Raw genomic sequence first — 17,052 nt, 5'->3', positions numbered from 1 at the left:
TGTGGGCTGCCCTCACAGAGAAATGTTTTTAAGTTTTGGCTGCTTAGTTAAAAAATGGTCTTGTATATGAAACACATTCGTTTTGAACTGGATATTAATGCATAGTTTGGTCAATGCAGTGAGTAAAACACATAAAGCCACATACATAATGCAAACTGCATGGATGCATGTTGCATTGACAAAGCTGGAAATGATATACTATCTGAAACAGTGGGGCCACTCTCTCTTATCACAAAAGCCCAAATGTCCCAGTGTGTCTGAGTGTGTGTCAGTTGCTCTGTGTCAGTTGAGCTTAAATCTCTGGGTATTTGGCTCTGTGCCACGTTGCTGTTTGACAGCCTGTTTGGATTTATATAACGTCATTTAAGATTTGTAAATGTGGCCATGACACCAGTACTTTTAAGGACCTTAAATTCTGTTAGGTTTCACATGCTTGAGTATTGGTGAAAGGAAAATGCATGCCGAAGGGAACCGAGTTTTGTATAATATCATTCATGGTCTCTTTTGAAAAGTGGATAAAAGCAGTGAGGTTTTTGGGAGGTAAGTTAAAGCAAAGCAGCCCGACAGAGCACAGAGCTGTCCATGTATGTTGCAGTTTAACAATTCAAAAGTGTTGTGGTCCCTTTCTTAAGACACAGTCAAAATCTTATTGTGAGTTTGCAAGGCAACCAGGTGCTAGTACTGTGAAGCAGTTATCATTTGACATGATGTAAGGTCTGTTCTTATTTACAGAAAGTGTCACTTGATGTTGTTTCCTTTTTTTCTGGTTCTGCAGATGTGGGTGGTTGCAGTTCTTTCCGATCTCACACAGATGTTGTCATTGTCTATTGTGCATAGAATGCTGCTTGGGTTAGTTTTTCAGGGCTGAAAAGGGAACAGCCTGGCTGTGTTCTTGCAGCATGAAGTACAGCTCTGAGGGACAAAGGGCTGCTCTTGCTTTTTTTTGACAGGATGTGGCACAGGTTCTTAAGTAATAGAGTTTTTACATCAGCGTTGGGAGGGTCTTCAGTCTTGAGGCCCCAGAGGATGCTTCTGGTGGTTGCACTGCAAACCTTCCTGTAATAAAATTGAAATAGCAGAAACAATGTTTTTATTCCATTTTATGCATCAAATTAAATACATTGAAGCACAAGGTCACCTTCAGTAATCAGGCATGTGGATTACCTTCCTACTGGTGCTGGCAGTCATCCCTGATTTTTCTAAATGATGAGAAAATTCATACAGCAACTTACCTGGATTGGGAACAAATGTTTAGTATAAATATATGGTAGTGAACTGTCATTTTCTACTAGATATGCTAGTACATAAAATAAAACTTGTTTATGACTTGGGTGGGCATGTAGATGTAGCTGACTCATGCAGAACCTGGAAGGTTTCATGCATAAGTCAAAAAATGGTAGACTGGTTTTAATTTAAGGAAAAAATTGAGCACTGTATGAAGGGAAGTCAAGTTTTAGAGTGGGCACACTATGAGGACAGTTCTTCATCATTGTTCTGTATTTCCATATGTTATATATTCTATCCATGTAGTGTGTTTTAATTCAGAAGTAACATAATTGTAGTCCAGAAGGTGAGTGAGCAGAGATAATTTTTTGGTTTTGATTTTTTTGTATACTGCTGTTATGCCAGATTTTGTGATGCCTTATAATATTTTTGTTCTCTCAACTGTTATGATGCCTACTGATTTTTTTTATTCTATTTTAATGTATAATCCAAGGAATTAAGCCTTGCAACTTTTTGAGCCAGTCCTGCTCTGTTACCTGGGTATAGCCATTTTACAGAATGAATATGTTGAGTAGTTGGTAAATACTATTATTACCAGGGATTACATGCAACCATGAAAGGATACATCTTTGTTTTCAGGGATCCTCTTAATTTGGCAGAAATAGTAATCAAGGGGAGAGAGAAAGGGAACGTTTCAAATGTGCCGTGCTGCCCAACATATATCATCACTGTTGTAGGGAAATTGTACTTATTTTCACACCTGTCTCTGTTTAGGGAAAACATCCTGTGTGAAAATACTGTAATTTGCATTAAGTAATGTTTTTAAAACCACTGCATCTTCATGAAATAAACAATGGCATAAACATGTGTTTCTGATCCCCAACCTGACAAAGTTGAGGCACAAAGTTCTCGTGTCTAAGGAATGGACCTGTGACACTTAGCTCTTAGAATGCCAGTCCTGCATTTTTAATTTCACTGTTAAAAGCCCTTTTTTGTGCAGATTATGAAGGAGAAAGTACTATGAGACAAATATACTAGAAAATAAAAGCAAGGGAAAGTGCTCATGATCTGTGAAGAATGGAAATGGCTGGTAGAAGGTCTTGTTTCAGCCTTCATGCTGGTGCTTTTATCCAAAAATAATCTGATAAAAATATACCTGCTCTCTGCTTTTTGTCTGCTCTGTTAAGTCAGTTGCAGACATAGAATCATAGAATGGAGAAGGTTGGAAAAGACCTCAAAGATCATCAACATGGAACAGTGAAGGTATCATCTCTGTAACTGGTTACCTCAAACCTATTCATGGATGTTCTCTTGGCTAAAGATCTGAGTCATTTTGTTCTTCACATTTAAGGGTTGCCCATGGACCAGCCCAAAAGTTAAAACTCAAAATAACTTGAAACCAGCATCAATTTGGCATTTTTAATCCTTGGTCAAACATTTTGGCGTTCATAGTGAACGAATTGGTATTTCAATCAAGGATCAAAGTGTGGGGTATTAGACAAGAAACTTTTACATATACTGGTTATAGTTGACATGTTACTAACTTCATGGCCATTGTATGGAGACAAATTACTAACTTTCAGGGTAATACCCCTTCTTTGTAAGGGACAGTGTAAGCTCTGCTCTGTCAGCTTCAGCTGTCTTTTGTGTCTGGAACAAGTTGCATTGTCAGCGTTTTTAATGCAGGATTTCCTGTTCTTTTCTGCCTAGATTAGAGTTATCAGAGTATGCTTTATGGAATTCACTTGTAAGATGTGCATGAGTTTAGTGACAAAAGCTCTTGTATGCTCAGATGTGCTAGTAAAACTCTTCTGTTTTGTACACAAGTGCATGTGTAAAAGTGAATATATTGAAATACACAGAATGAATGCCTTTGGATTCAGGAGCCATGGGAGACAAGTTACATATTTTAGAAAAAAAATAAAAATGGGATGTTTGGGTTTAATGTTTTCAGGTGCCTTATGTATGTCCTTGTTATTGGTGACTTTTGTTTCCCATAAAACGAATGGGGATGCGACTGTGCTTCAGTGTGAAGTGACAGTAATGCCGCTAGGAAAAAAGCCAGGTCATACCAGGTGTTGACAGGGAATAAACTGCTGTCTGTAGCTTGGTCTGCATTGTGCTTGTAGATCCTGTGCTTAGCAGTCTGCTTTGCATTTGTTCTGGAGTGAATATGGGTAGAAACACATACTTGGATGGTCATTGCAGAGTCGTAGAGACGTGATGATTTGTGTCAAAGAACTAAGAAGGCATTTTGTTTGACAGTGTTAACTGGAATAATTTATCCTTGTTAGTCTTTACCCATATGTGGCACTTGTACAGTATGTGGCTTTGGCCACAATTAACATACTCTTTAATTTGTGCCTGTAGCATAAGGTGACAATCTTACTGTGAGTTTGTAGATTCTGTATCTTGTCTTTTAAAAGCATTAAAACAAAAAGTGTTTAAGTTTGTCGTGGCAAGTTCTAGTTCAGCTGTAAAGGATGGTTGGTTATTCCACATGTGAATGCCTTTGTTACTGTCTTGATCTTCATATGTTTCTGTGTTTAACATGCTTTTTTTTGTCTTTACTCCTCTTTCTAGGTGAAGCAGGAGCTGTAGTAGGAAGACCTTGTGGCTTGCAATCATGCCATTCCCCTTTGGCAAGTCCCACAAGTCTCCTGCAGACATAGTGAAGAACCTGAAGGAAAGTATGGCTGTTCTAGAAAAGCAAGATATCTCTGACAAAAAGGCAGAAAAGGTATGGTTGGGACTCTTCAGTTGCTAAACAGTAATTGAAAGGAGGGGAGAAAAATACATTTACAGTTGTTAAAACTGAATCAATTGGAAATTATTTTTGTGTTTTATACTGTGATAAAGGATAAATTGTTATGTACCTTTGAACAGGTGTATTTCATGTAGGTTGGCTTTGCATTATTGTCTACTGGTAGCTGATACAATTGTTTGTAATGGCAGGAGGTGGCATAATTTAATAAGCAGTGTTCTGGTGCTTATGCCCACCATAGTGGCTTCACTACCGTGCAGTAGTTCTGTCTGTGCTCATCCAGGAAAATGTTTTCAGAGCAGTGTGTCTTTGTTCCTGAAACCAAGTAATTTTGTTTCTTCATGGATATCAGTAGGGGACATGCTTTTAACTTTCTTTGCCTTTTCTTTGAAGATGTGGGCAAGAGCTGACATGCAGGTGTAGTTTCCTTTAGAGAGGATGGTTTGCTTCTTCAGGATCTGTTCTGTTGATGGTCATCTACTTCTCAACTGCTAGTGTTGATAACTTATCTAAAAATTGCCTCCAATTCAGCCTGAGTGCAGCTGCATCCCGCCTAGTGACTCATTTAGCAGTGGTATTTACTGTTTAGATTAAGTTTCTCATGATTAACTCAGCACAAGGGCATAGATTTCAATGCTATAAAAAAAAAAACCAAACACCAAAACCAAGCAAAGCAAGCATCTCCTCCAGTCTATCAGCTTTTGAAGCAGGCTATGATACCCTCCTTGGATCCTCTCCCAGCATTAACTGTTCTGTGCCATTCTTGGCATTCTTAGGGTCACATGTAGGAGTTAGTCACAATCTTTTTCATGTTCACCAGTATTTTTAAGCACAGCGTGGCCAGTTTTCCTGAGTCCAGTTTCACCTAAGTTTGGCACTGCTACTTCAAGTGCAGGGTAATCTGGCTCTGAAGTGAATTGCCATCTTTATCCTAATATTCTTTACAGTTGGTATCTTCTACCCCAGTGCCAGCATGCAGTATGTTGCAGGTCTCTTGCAGTGTACTATGGTTTTACTTCTGATGTTTTTCTTTTTTGCTGGAGAGAAAGATGCTCTGGCCTACGTATAGGCTAGGAAGACTTTCATTTGCAGCTGCTTTTCTCCTTTTTCTAATAAAGACTTCTGTCAGGAGAGGAGTGGTAGGTGCTTTCTGAATAGCCTGTGATGAGACATGGCATTGCTTCCTTTATTTCAGCCTCATTATTAATTCCTGGAGATGTGGCTTGATCTTAAAATCCGTGCTCTTTTGTGTCATTTTTTTGCTTAGCCTTATAATGGGGAACAGACTAGCTTCATTCTGCTATATGTAGCTATACACTGTATCACGTGCCTTTTCTTGGGTTTGTAGCTGGAGATTATTCTGTACTGTTTTCTTCTTGCTAGCCTTTAATCCCATATATCCCTCTTCTTTAAAGACCTTGTTTATGGGAGTCTTCTTTGACAAGAGATAATAGGCTCAGCCTGTAGAGTTATTTATCCTGTGTTATACATAAAGCAGCACAATCTGCTTGAAGGAAAAAGAAGGCACCCCATGTTCACTAGGTTAAATGTGAGGAGGGTTAAGTACTGACATTCACAAGACTGAGCTGGGTAATGGTACTACTGGCCTCTGTCATCACCTAAAGGAGACCAGCTGATGAATCTGAACATTCACAGCACCAATGTCCACATGTCCATACAGAGATTCTTTATTGGTAAGCCAGGTCGTCCATGAAGGTGACTAGGTGTGGCAGTTTGCTGGCTTGATCAAGGAAGTTTTTCACTATCTTGTGGACCAGTTTTTGCATTTTTGAGAGCAGATATCAGATTAAACACTCTGAAGTTGTACCCTCTTCCCATTCAGTCTGTAGAAATGATTGGAGTAACTTTGTTACTCCAGCAGTAAGACAGCAAGGGTTTGAGCAGTAGCCGTTATTAAAAGGGAAGAATGTCTACATGCCCACATCTCAATATTAGGCATCCTTTCATCTTTTACTGCCCCTTTTATTGCTATGATCTTTTCTACAATGTAGCTTTCCAGCCTCCTTTGGAGAAGAATTCCATGCTGATTAAAGGGTGACTTCTGTGGCTGGTAGCGGAACAGAAATAGAAAAACTCACCGCACATAAAGGACAAAAATTATTATCATTTACGAAAAGGGGAAAAGAGTGCCAGGGTTCTTTTTATATGATCCATTTTATTAGTGATTAGACTCTTATAAAATATGCTCTCTCTGTAATTTCTGCTTCATTGTTGCCATTTCATCCAGGCGTGTGCTGCTGCAGCCTGTCACGTAACAACAATGAGCATTAAAGGCCAAGCAGTGTGGTATATATTCAGTATTGGTTACTGTTTGTGGTAAAGACACCCTTTTGGGTGCAGGAAATACTTAATATTCTTACACTGCTTTGTTTCCTAATCTTAAGTGCACACAGATACATATTTTCTTTACTTCTTACTATGTAATTTAAAATGTATACTTAGATTAGAGTCAAAAAGAAACATCAGCACATGTTGAAGTGGATGTTTCAACATCTAATCATTATTTTAAATATTCCTTCCTCCAAATAAAATGAATTGTTAATACCCTTTTGTTTTGTACCTCCTGGTTGGTGAGGTTCCAAAGACAAACTACTGCTTTTTTACTGCAGTGTCACATGGAGGTTGGTTTTAACATGTAGTTCCTACCATGCAGTAGCAGCACAATGGTCTTCTGAAATTTCATACTGAGTTTGCTGCTGTGTAGAGTTTGCTCTCTGGCAGTTTCACACTTGGAAATACAGATTTGTAAGGAAATCAGACAATTTCCCCTAGAAATTAAAAGTGTAATTAATTATGTTTGAACGGAATACCTCAGGTTTTTTTCAGTGCTGAGATTGAAATGTAAAACCTTTAATGGTTTTTACTAAAAAAAACAAAGGGGATAGGAAAGCTTTTTAAAGCTTGGACAGCATATGTTGCTGTATGGCCTTTATAATCAAAAGGAAGGAGATTCTTTAAAGCAAAAGATGTAAAAGTGGCCACAATGCCTCTTGTTCAATTATGAAACATTCTGTCCTATAATACTGAAAAAAATTCTTTTATAAATAAAAATCTGAAATAAAAAAAAAGAAAGTGAGTTCTAGCTACATGGTCATTTGCCTTTTTTTTTGGCTCAGTGAATACTGGAGAAAAATTAACCAGGTAATTCTGCAGGTAATTTTGAAATGTTCTGTAAGTTTCTGCTACCTGCTGAGGATCTGAGCTCTGAAGAGGCTGTGAAAGCTGGATGGGGTCTCTCTGCTGTCGGTCAGCCTGAAGTACTGCATCTCTGTTTGCTCACTGGCTGCAGTCTTTTACTGAGCATAAAGGTGATAGGTTGCTGCCCATTAGGAGTTTAGAAAAGAAACTGGAAATGTCAAGTTTATAACTGAAACATGAAAATTCCTCACGTGTTAGTTTTTCCATTACTTGTGGTTTTTCAGCAAGGGGAGGGGGTGAAGGGAAGAGGAAGGAAAACCTTTGTATAAAGGAGACTTACCCTTGATCTAGCCCATTAGTTAGTCTTTTATTTGCATCTCTTCCTCCTCTTTGTCTGGCATCAGCATTTATTTTTATACTACCACTTGGTTGGTGGCACACATTTACTGTTGTGAAGCTAAATATTTACTCATATAATAAACTTGCACTTCCCTCCCTATCCTCTGACCTTGAATTGAGCTGCTCATACCAGATCTGGTTCTGGCTTTTGAATAATTGTTTCAGCCATGCTGTTAACCCATGTGGGTTGTCTATTGCAGGCATGATTGACTCCATTCTTTAAGCTACCAACTCTGTATAGTGGGGCAGTATACTGCCTGTATGGGACAATGCAATACGCGTTTTGATTCTTCTGTCCAAATGTAATACATCACGTTCCTGTATAGTTTTCTACTGTTTCTCTAAGAAAAGGCAAGCATTGTTTTGTAAAACTCAAATACTCTGACTACACAGGTCTAAATGAGGTCTTTGCTATTTGCACTGCTTAGCATTTAGGGAAATAGTAAATTTAGGAAATATCAGTGAAATACCCTAGAGACTGGAGTGGCTTGTCACTGTAAAGGCATGCAGCTATTCTGGTGTGTCACTCCTGCATGTGACTCCAGAGTGCCTGTTTTTATTTTCAAGTAATATCTTCCTGTCTTTGATAAAAATAGAGAAATAAGAACTTTCTTTGTTTTCCTTTCTTCACATTTTACTTTTGCAGTTTGACTTGTCCTCAAATGCTGTCAATTGTCTGGCACTATTCCATTTGAAATGCCACTTGTCACAGAGTTTTTATCTAGTACTCTTGATTGCTCCATGGTTACTTCTCAGTTTTAAGAATGTATAAAAAAGTAGAATATATACTTTTAAATATAGAAAATTTAGAATATGTGTGCAGAGACTATACTATATAGAATAAATATATGCTTTGTGTATATATAAAATATAAACTGCTTATATATGGTATTGGAATATGTGCATTTTGTTTATGTACATTTATATAGGCATAATTTTTTATATATAAACAGTGTCTCACCATTAATTCCACTTTTGATGACTTTGAACTTCTCTGTGCATTTTGATTTCCAACCTACTAGTTTTTCACTTACCTCTTGATGTTGATGTTTAATGTAACATATTTTTTGGTGTTGCTTCCCAAAATGCCATTCTGCATCTGAAATGGCAAAAATTGCTCTGCATGTCATATGTTTGGAATATATTTGAGAGTTCATGAAGTGTAGAAGAACAGAGAGATTCTAGAAAAGTTTGTAAGAGTTTATTTCTAGTCATTTTGATGTTGATTTTTACAGTTGAAGAGAAGGGACTACATAAATAATGTATTTTATGGCATTGCAGTGCATGAAAAGACCTTGATTGATATAATACTTTCAGAAGTATTCAGTAGTAGTCTCCAGAAATGATAGCTTGGCCTAAGTTCAAGTGATAGAAGCAAGTCTGTCTTCATGTTGAATGTGTTCTGACATTGTTACAAGTTGCCTAGAGGGGTTGTGGGGTGTCTATCCATGGAGCTATTTAGAGCATGGCTGGCCATGAACTTGATCAGCCTGATAGGACTTTGAGATTGGCCTTGCCTGAGCAAGTGGTTAGACCCTGATGATCTCCTTAGGTATTTTCCAACCTCAGCTGTTTTGTGTTTCTGTGTCTTTAACCATTACTTCTCAGTAAAGCCATTTTTCATTCCGAGTTAGAGTGAAACATATTCAGATGTGCAGATGGTCTTGACAGTTGGGATGAGCATGAGAAATTTAAGCCCTGGTGCTCTTCTTGAGGAATTGAGTTATATGTTCATGTTAGGCCAGAAGATTTTCTCTCAAAGCACTTGGTCTTTGGAAACATTATATTTTTGTCTGTCTTGCTTGTAAGCATTTCCTTTACTCCAGAATCCTTCTTGGGATGGTGGTGAGAGAGACTGGAGCCTTCAAGTGCGATTATTAAAGTTTTTGAGAGTTGTTCTGTTTTCTGAGTTTTTGGTATGAAATTTCTCCACTGGCACTCTTTCTATTTGTAGGCATACCCTCAGTATTTCCACCATCTTATTTAAAATAGGTAGCTACTTGAACCTTTGTCTTTCTTCCTCTTTCATCCTGTTTCTAAATCACTGTGCAGGGACAAACTGCAATAGAAATTTTATTGCTGCTTCCTCTTTTCTTGGTAGCCACACATCAAAGGCATCTCTTTGTGTTTACACTTTTGACAGATGTTGCTGTCCTTTTCCTAGTAAAGAGAGATTTCTTCTGAATTTCAAACAGATAAGGCAGTTGTGTGGCGTAACTACTACAGCATGGCTTTCTCATTTTATGTCTTCAAGAGCTGTCATGAATCTAAGCAGTCTTATCGAGCACCTGCTTCTTCCTGTCTTACTAACAGCACACAGAAGATCCTTTGGAATTTCGATTAAGGAGGAGCCAACTGGGACTAGGATCTGCAGTTAGAAGGAAGAGGGAGGCAGCAGGGAGTGGAAAGTTGTGGAGGAGCTAAAAATGATACAGAGCCTCCTTAAAGGTCAGGGAATCCTTACTTGCATACCTAGCAAGGCTGGAATGGCTTTGGCTGGGATAGTGCATGGGTCATGCTGATCTCAAGCCTCTCTAGCACATGAGAAACCTTTTTACATGCCCCTTTTAAGACAGACAACATCCAGAAAGTGATTATTTTTTCATCTCCTTAATTTTCCATGTGCTACCAACCATAAATGTTTTACATTGAGTTGTATGCATACCTTGTTGTCAGGTTCATCTAATTACTAAAAATTAGCACACTTACAAACAACTCCTACTTCTTAGGCACGTGAAGCACTAATCCAGTATAATTAAACCAGCTATTTGTGATTTTCAGCATTCTGCCCTTAAGCTATGTAAGCATATGTATTGAAAGCAGTAGTTCTTTCTTCTTCATGGTAACTGCTTCCACTGTTGAAAGGCTAAATGCTGTTCCAGCCCATCATAGCAACTTAGGAATTCTTTAGGCTGGCTTCCCTAAGTGAGCATCAGACCAGTGAGAACTTCAAATGGGAAGCATCTTAGACTTCTGTTTGTCTCCTTTATTGCTGTGCTCTTCTGAGCACACCTCTTTCTGGTTTGCCAGTTTGTTCTGATGCACTGAGAGAACCTGAAAATTAAAGGAGACTCTGAGATTTTGTTTGTTGGGAAGGAAAAACTGCATCCCCACTGGCTGGAATGGGAATGTTGTATTTAACAAACCTTGATGAGCGCAAAATCTGTGGGAGGGCTACATTTGGTCTCTTTGAGCAGTTGACTAGACAGGCCCATGTCTCTATGTCATATTTTCCAATTTGATCCTGCCTACCTCTGTGTTACAGAATGGAAATTTTGTTTGGTTCTTTTTATCCCATTGCTCCTCTTTAGGAGGTTTTTTGAATGTGAAGTTTAAGGGGAGTAAAAAGGAAGAGGCTTTTGCCTTTGTTAACTTGTCAAATAAATTGTGTGTGTCTTGCCTTCTTAACTCTGCTGCTTGTATGTTCCTAAAAAGAAGAAGAAGAAAAAAAGTTTTATTTGCAGAAAGTTTATTGTTTTCTTTAACAGATTGTTATTTCCTGATTACTTTTTCATTTCCCTCAGTGGATGTTTGCAGATGTTAAGAATAATAGAGTGTGCGGTTACAAAGACTAATGGCATTGTGCTCTAACTGTATTATTTTCCCATTTTCTTTAGGCCACTGAGGAGGTCTCAAAAAACCTTGTTGCCATGAAGGAAATCTTGTATGGCACAAATGAAAAAGAACCACAGACAGAAGCTGTGGCACAACTTGCTCAAGAGCTGTACAACAGTGGTCTTCTTAGTACCCTAGTAGCCGACTTGCAGCTAATTGATTTTGAGGTACGAAGTTTGACATTTCTTATAAACAGTAAAATAAACACATGTGAATTCCTACCACTAAAACTGGTTAAGACATCTTTTGATAGGGGCAAAACTATTAGAAGGAGAATTTGTTGTTCCAAGCTACCTAGAAAATTAATCAAATACAGGCTATGCAGTCTGTGAATGTAGGCACATAAAATACAGAAATGGAGGTAGGTAAATCTGTAATCCTGGAAATGCACTTCTACTAAGATTATAGAAATAACTCTTAATTGTTGTGTACATAGGGTTAATCTCTTATCTTGTGTTCAACTATGATATTACCACTGTAATACTGCAGTGCATGTCTATATTCTCATCTCTTTAAACAGCTTGGAAAAGTAAGATAATTACTGTAACATTTATGAAGTACTTCAAATATTTAAGTTAAAGATGTTTTATTAACAGTCCAGTATTTAGAAAGGGAAATCTCTCTCTAAATACAACCTTTTTTGTGTTTTCCTCATTTTTCAAATCGTCTGTTTCTTAAATAAGTCACCAAACCCAAGATTTTGTTGGCTTCAGTATAGCAATACTTATTTATATTCAAATATGTCTCTGTGCAGACCTCTCTCTGGCATTTGTCACTGCATGACATGGAATAATTTAACTTCCCGGTGCCATAGTAAAAGAATTACTCTATTTAATTGTAAGAAATTGCAGTACAGTTGGATTTTTCCTAGTTTATGGTTGTCTAGGAAAGGAGCCAAGCCCTATGTATTTCCACAGCCTTGTCCATGAAGACCGTCTTGCTTGAGGTTACTTAAAACCCTGATTATTCCTAAACAAGTTGTTGACACTGCAGACAACACTTTAAAGTCCTATTGTACTATGACATTCCAAAAAACAATGGCTTTCTTCCCTGTTCTTTCTTCTCCCCCCTCCACCCCACCCATTACTCCCTCTGATTTTTGTTTAATTTTAATACAGTGGTATTTTTTCCCTACCCACACAACTGTTTATACCAAATATAAATCATTCAGGTTGTTAAATAAGCAAGGAGACCTGGCAAAGCAGAGAGGGAATGCTGGAATGTGGTGGCTTTTAATTGCTGAAGAAAGGAAATCATGAAACGTCATCTGGATTCTGCTGACCTCCAGATTCTTATCAGCTTGGTATTTACACAGCCCAGTTATTAACGAAGGAAACCTTCATTATCTCCTAGTAATGAAGAATGATAATTATTTGTACAGGCTTACTCTCATTAAAGAGAACTCTTCATTTTATTCTGAAGGGACTTGAAAATATTGTGACTAGTTTCCTGCTTGTGGGCTTGCTGTTGCTTCATTACATGAGGATATGACCATTCCCCCTTGAGAGTGAGCAAGTCATTCACACTGCTTTCTAGGGTGGACCACTTCTGCTTATTAAGGATGGGATCTGGCAGACTGTCCAGCTATTGTTACATAGAATGAATGTGAACACACCTGTTCTCTAAACATGTGCTAGCTTCTCAGCTCCTACAAAGTCAATCAGATGTTCACTTTGATATCCCATATCTCCATAGCTGGGGGTTTACTGCACTTGAGATTATTTCTCCATTGCTAATGAAGATATGAACTTGAATTTCCTATTGGCTCTTCAACTTGAAGAGCAGAGAGTAGGTCTAGCATTTATTCCTTTTGGTGTCCCACCATAGCTTGAGGTCATTAAACAATGAGCTAAACATGGTTTGTTGTTATGGTGGTGATGGTGGTTTTTTTGTTTGGTTGTTGTTGTTTTTGTTTTGTTTTTTGTGTGTGTGTCAAGAACTACACATTCATTCCTGTAGGAGGCTTCCTTATAGAACAGCAATAAACAACTAATTAATAGACAGGGACTCTGAGTCACCCAGATGCCTTTTAATCTGAATGCTATGGTAAAAAACAACAGAAAATTAACAAAGAAAACCCAGAAAAAACATGTTATAATGATAAACTGACTGTCCAGACCTTGCTATGTGTGAAGGCTTGTTTAAAGTTACATCCTTATCTGGACTCTTGCTTTCCCAGTAAAGCAGACAACACAACCATCTCCTTATCTTACAAACTTATCTCCTTATCTCCTTATCTTACAAACTTAGCAATTATCTCCCTGCTGATTTGCACTAATGTGTCAGTGGGAGAGATGGTATTCCTTGTGGAACTGTAGGTTTTGTTAATTTGTTTTTTTTAAATGAAGAAAAATCCCTCAAAGAAACAAAAATGCCTTTTGCTCAGAAGACAATACTAGCCCAGTGTCCCTCTCACCTCTCGCAGTCGTGCCTATTGGCACAGGGTTCAGGGGCTCTGCTCTTGTTAGGCCATGAGATCACTTAGTAATGCATCCTTCTAACAATCCCCAGCTTTGGTATTGCTGCGTGCCACCGTCGGTTCCATTCTGAGCATAATAAGGAAATGCTGTTCTTGCTGGGGAATCCAAAGCAAATTGTGAGATCCAGCGCAACGCTGGCAGTGTTAGTGAATGAGAGTTGATGACTATATTATGTGGAGTTTGAGTAAAGCAATTTCTGGAAACACTGCTCTACTCATTGCAGAACAAAGAGTTCTGGTGTGACTTTGGGCTGGCTTTCAATGGAATTGTAATTGAGAAAACAAGCATTTACAAACAAACTCTTATACCCTGAAAACAACACTAACAGAACTATCTGTGGCAATTCACAAACATGCCATTCGTAACACTACAGTCCTCCTACATCTGGGTAAACATTTAACTTACCCTTATGCAGTTTTTCTTGATGTTGATTAGAAAACTGTAATTTGGAATAATTGCTGTTGTTTTTAAAAGTCTTGCTCCTTAAGTGTGCCCTGCATTGTACTCAAAAGCTTGCTGATATTGCTGAGGGCATTTATATAGTAGAGCTAGAGATGGTCAAGAAATATGTAGGTATGGTCTTTGTGTGTAACATGCAGAGAACCTTTAGGTGGAGCTGCTTGTCAGGCCTTTCTTTGCAAGTCCAGGCTCCGTACATGCTTGCCTGGGCTTTTTCTGGGTTACAGCTAATAACAGAGTGTCCTGAGGTTGTCTTTGTGGCAGTCCAAAATGGAAAGTTAATTGCAGGAATCTGGCTTTTACATGGTGCCTGTGAATGACAGTGAAAAGTGCTTATAAGCAGCTTTTTGTTAGATGTCCCTACCAGTGTGTATCTCCAGCTATGGTCTGGCAGAAGTAAATAAGGGATGTATGTGTATATACCTGTATAAATTAATCAGAAAACATTTCTACCTCATTTTATACTGTCTGCTGCTGTCTTTTTGTAGTTTTCTTGTGTATAATTTGTGCTGAATTCCAGCATCCTGGTCTTTTAAGTATTTCTTTTGTGTACCCAAAAGTGTGAGACTTTCATTTTAGGCCAGTGGATGATTTATTTTGGTAGTTTTCAGTTTATTTAACTTCCATAAGTTACTCTTTTAATTTGGATATTAATGCTGCTGTCAGAAATGCTTTGCATGCACTTACTGTGTTGCTCGGCAAGGAGGGAGGATAATAGAGTATTGAAGAAGCATACTTCCAGGCAAGAGCACAGTTAAGAACTGGTGTGTTATTAGCAAAAACAAGGAGATTGAGGCTACATGTAAGTATCTGATGAAGCATCAACTGGCCTTCTTAATGTACATCACCCATGATGTGGCTGCAACATGATGTAGCATTTTGAGTCCTTGGCATACTCAAACTGGGTATAAAGAAACAGAATATTTGATCTATTTAAGATGAGTGTACAGAGACTGACTGACCAGCAGTGACATGGTATGAATGAGTGAGGTGATAATTGCATTTCATTATTAACCTGGCTAGGGGACTTCAGTATTCTGTGTTTAACTGCTGCTCGTGTTTTTGACAGGGCAAAAAAGACGTTGCGCAAATTTTCAACAACATTCTCAGACGGCAAATTGGTACACGAACTCCCACAGTAGAGTACATCTGCACTCAACAGAATATACTGTTCATGCTATTAAAAGGGTATGTACACTCTGAAATACAAATATGCTTTTCCATGAAGTAAGAAGCTTTTTAAGTCACGGAGAAGCATTGAGTTCCGAAATGGTTTTATTTTCTTCCTTTTGCATTATGCTTTTTTGGTGTGTGTGTGTGTTTGGGGTTTGTTTTGGTCTTAGGGCCTGTGCTTCCCCTAAGTCAAGGAAAACTGGAGTAATGTAACACCAAAAGAACACCTTTGTATGAAATATGAATAGAAATTGAGAACTCTTAGTAACCTAAAATATTCTTACTGGGGTAATGCAGACAATTTCTTTTCAGTATACAATTTGATTCTATTTAAACCTATTCATTTGCCAAGAGTTGAAGCCTGGGGTTTTTTGTTTGTTTGTTTGTTTTAATCAATGCCATCTCCAATTGCTGTCCTATGCCCTAGTCTTAGTTTTGTCTTAGGATTTTTATTCATAGTGATTTATATTCCTGTAGTGACAGGACCAACTGAAACCTGACCAAAGAATGATTTGGTGCATGTGGTGCATGCCAGACTTCTGTTTCTTCTTCTATTCTTGTATTATCTGCTGGGTACTGGAGAGTTGTGCAATACTGAATATGTGGTTGCATGTGTAGAGCTGTGACTTTCGAATGTGAAAGCAGAAAGGTGTTAATGTTTTAACTGCCACCTTGAACTTCCGGAGGGCAAACTTTGGCCTGTTCAGCAGACTGATTGACAAAGTCCCTTGGGCGGCCACCCTGAAGGATATAGGAATCCAGGAAGGCTGGACATACTTGAAGAGGGAAGTCTTAAAGGCACAGCAGCAGGCTGGACCTCAAAAGGAGAGTCTATGGCCTTTGGAAGAGGGGACAGATCTCTCATCAGGACTATAAAGATGTAGTGAAGCTATGCAGGGAGAAAATTAGGAGAGCCAAAGCACAGCTAGAGCTCAACCTAGCTACAGCCATTAAAGATAATAAATGTTTCTATGAATTCATCAACAATAAAAGGAGAACTAGAAAAAATCTCCATCCTTTGTTGGATGCAGAGGCAAACAGTGACTAAGGATGGGGAGAAGGTTGAGGTGCTCAGTGCCTACTTTGCTCTGTCTTTAGCACTGGGTCCAACAGTTCCCTGGACACCCAGCCTCATGTACTAGGAGTCAGGGAGTGGAATCAGAATGAGGTCATCACAATAAATGAGGAAGTGGTCAGTGATCTGGTACACTGCTTAGATGCATGCAAGTCTATGGATCTGGGTGGGTACTGAGGGAGTTGGCAGATGTGCTGGCCAAGCCACTTTCCATTATTTACCTGAAGTCCTGGCTAACTGGGGAGGTCCCAATGGGCTGGAGAGTAGCAAATGTAACACCTATCTACAAGAAAGGAAGAAAGGAGGATCTGGGACACTATAGACCTGTCAATCTGACCTCAGTACCAGGGAAGGTCATGGAGCAGATCATCTCAAGAGCCATTACACACCATATAGAGGACAACCAGGGGATCAGGCCCAGTCAGCACAGGTTTGTGAAGGGCAGGTCCTGCCTGACCAACCTGATCTCCTTCTATGACAGGACAACCTGACTGTTGGGTGAGGGAAAGGCTGTGCAAATTGTCTACCTAGACTTTTGGAAAGCCTTTGACACCATATCCCACAGAATGCTTGTGGACAAACTGGCTGCTTGTGACTCGGATGAGCACACACTCTGCTGGATAAAGCACTGGCTGGGTGAAGGCGCCCAAAGAGTGGCAGTCAGCGGAGTTAAATCCAGCTGGTGGCCGATCACAAGTGGTGTT

At 38.8% G+C, this 17,052-nt stretch overlaps 1 protein-coding gene across 2 annotated transcripts in view; it reads left to right on the top strand.

Annotated features, from left to right (window-relative positions):
* Nucleotides 1-17,052, top strand: part of CAB39 (calcium binding protein 39) — a 44,953-nt gene that overhangs the window by 17,444 nt on the left and 10,457 nt on the right. For both annotated transcript variants that reach the window (XM_068145435.1, XM_068145436.1), the window contains exons 2-4: nucleotides 3,808-3,964; nucleotides 11,164-11,328; nucleotides 15,170-15,288. In XM_068145435.1, coding sequence (XP_068001536.1) covers nucleotides 3,851-3,964; nucleotides 11,164-11,328; nucleotides 15,170-15,288 — 398 coding nt within the window. In that variant the 5' untranslated portion in view covers nucleotides 3,808-3,850. The remainder of the gene's footprint in view (nucleotides 1-3,807; nucleotides 3,965-11,163; nucleotides 11,329-15,169; nucleotides 15,289-17,052) is intronic.

The sequence above is a fragment of the Melanerpes formicivorus genome, unplaced genomic scaffold, assembly GCF_026170545.1.
Source record: "Melanerpes formicivorus ecotype bairdi unplaced genomic scaffold, bMelFor1.0.p_v2 SCAF_12, whole genome shotgun sequence".
In the NCBI taxonomy this organism is placed as follows: domain Eukaryota; kingdom Metazoa; phylum Chordata; class Aves; order Piciformes; family Picidae; genus Melanerpes; species Melanerpes formicivorus.
Note: the sequence above shows the minus strand (reverse complement) of the source record. Positions and strands in the feature narration are given on the sequence as shown.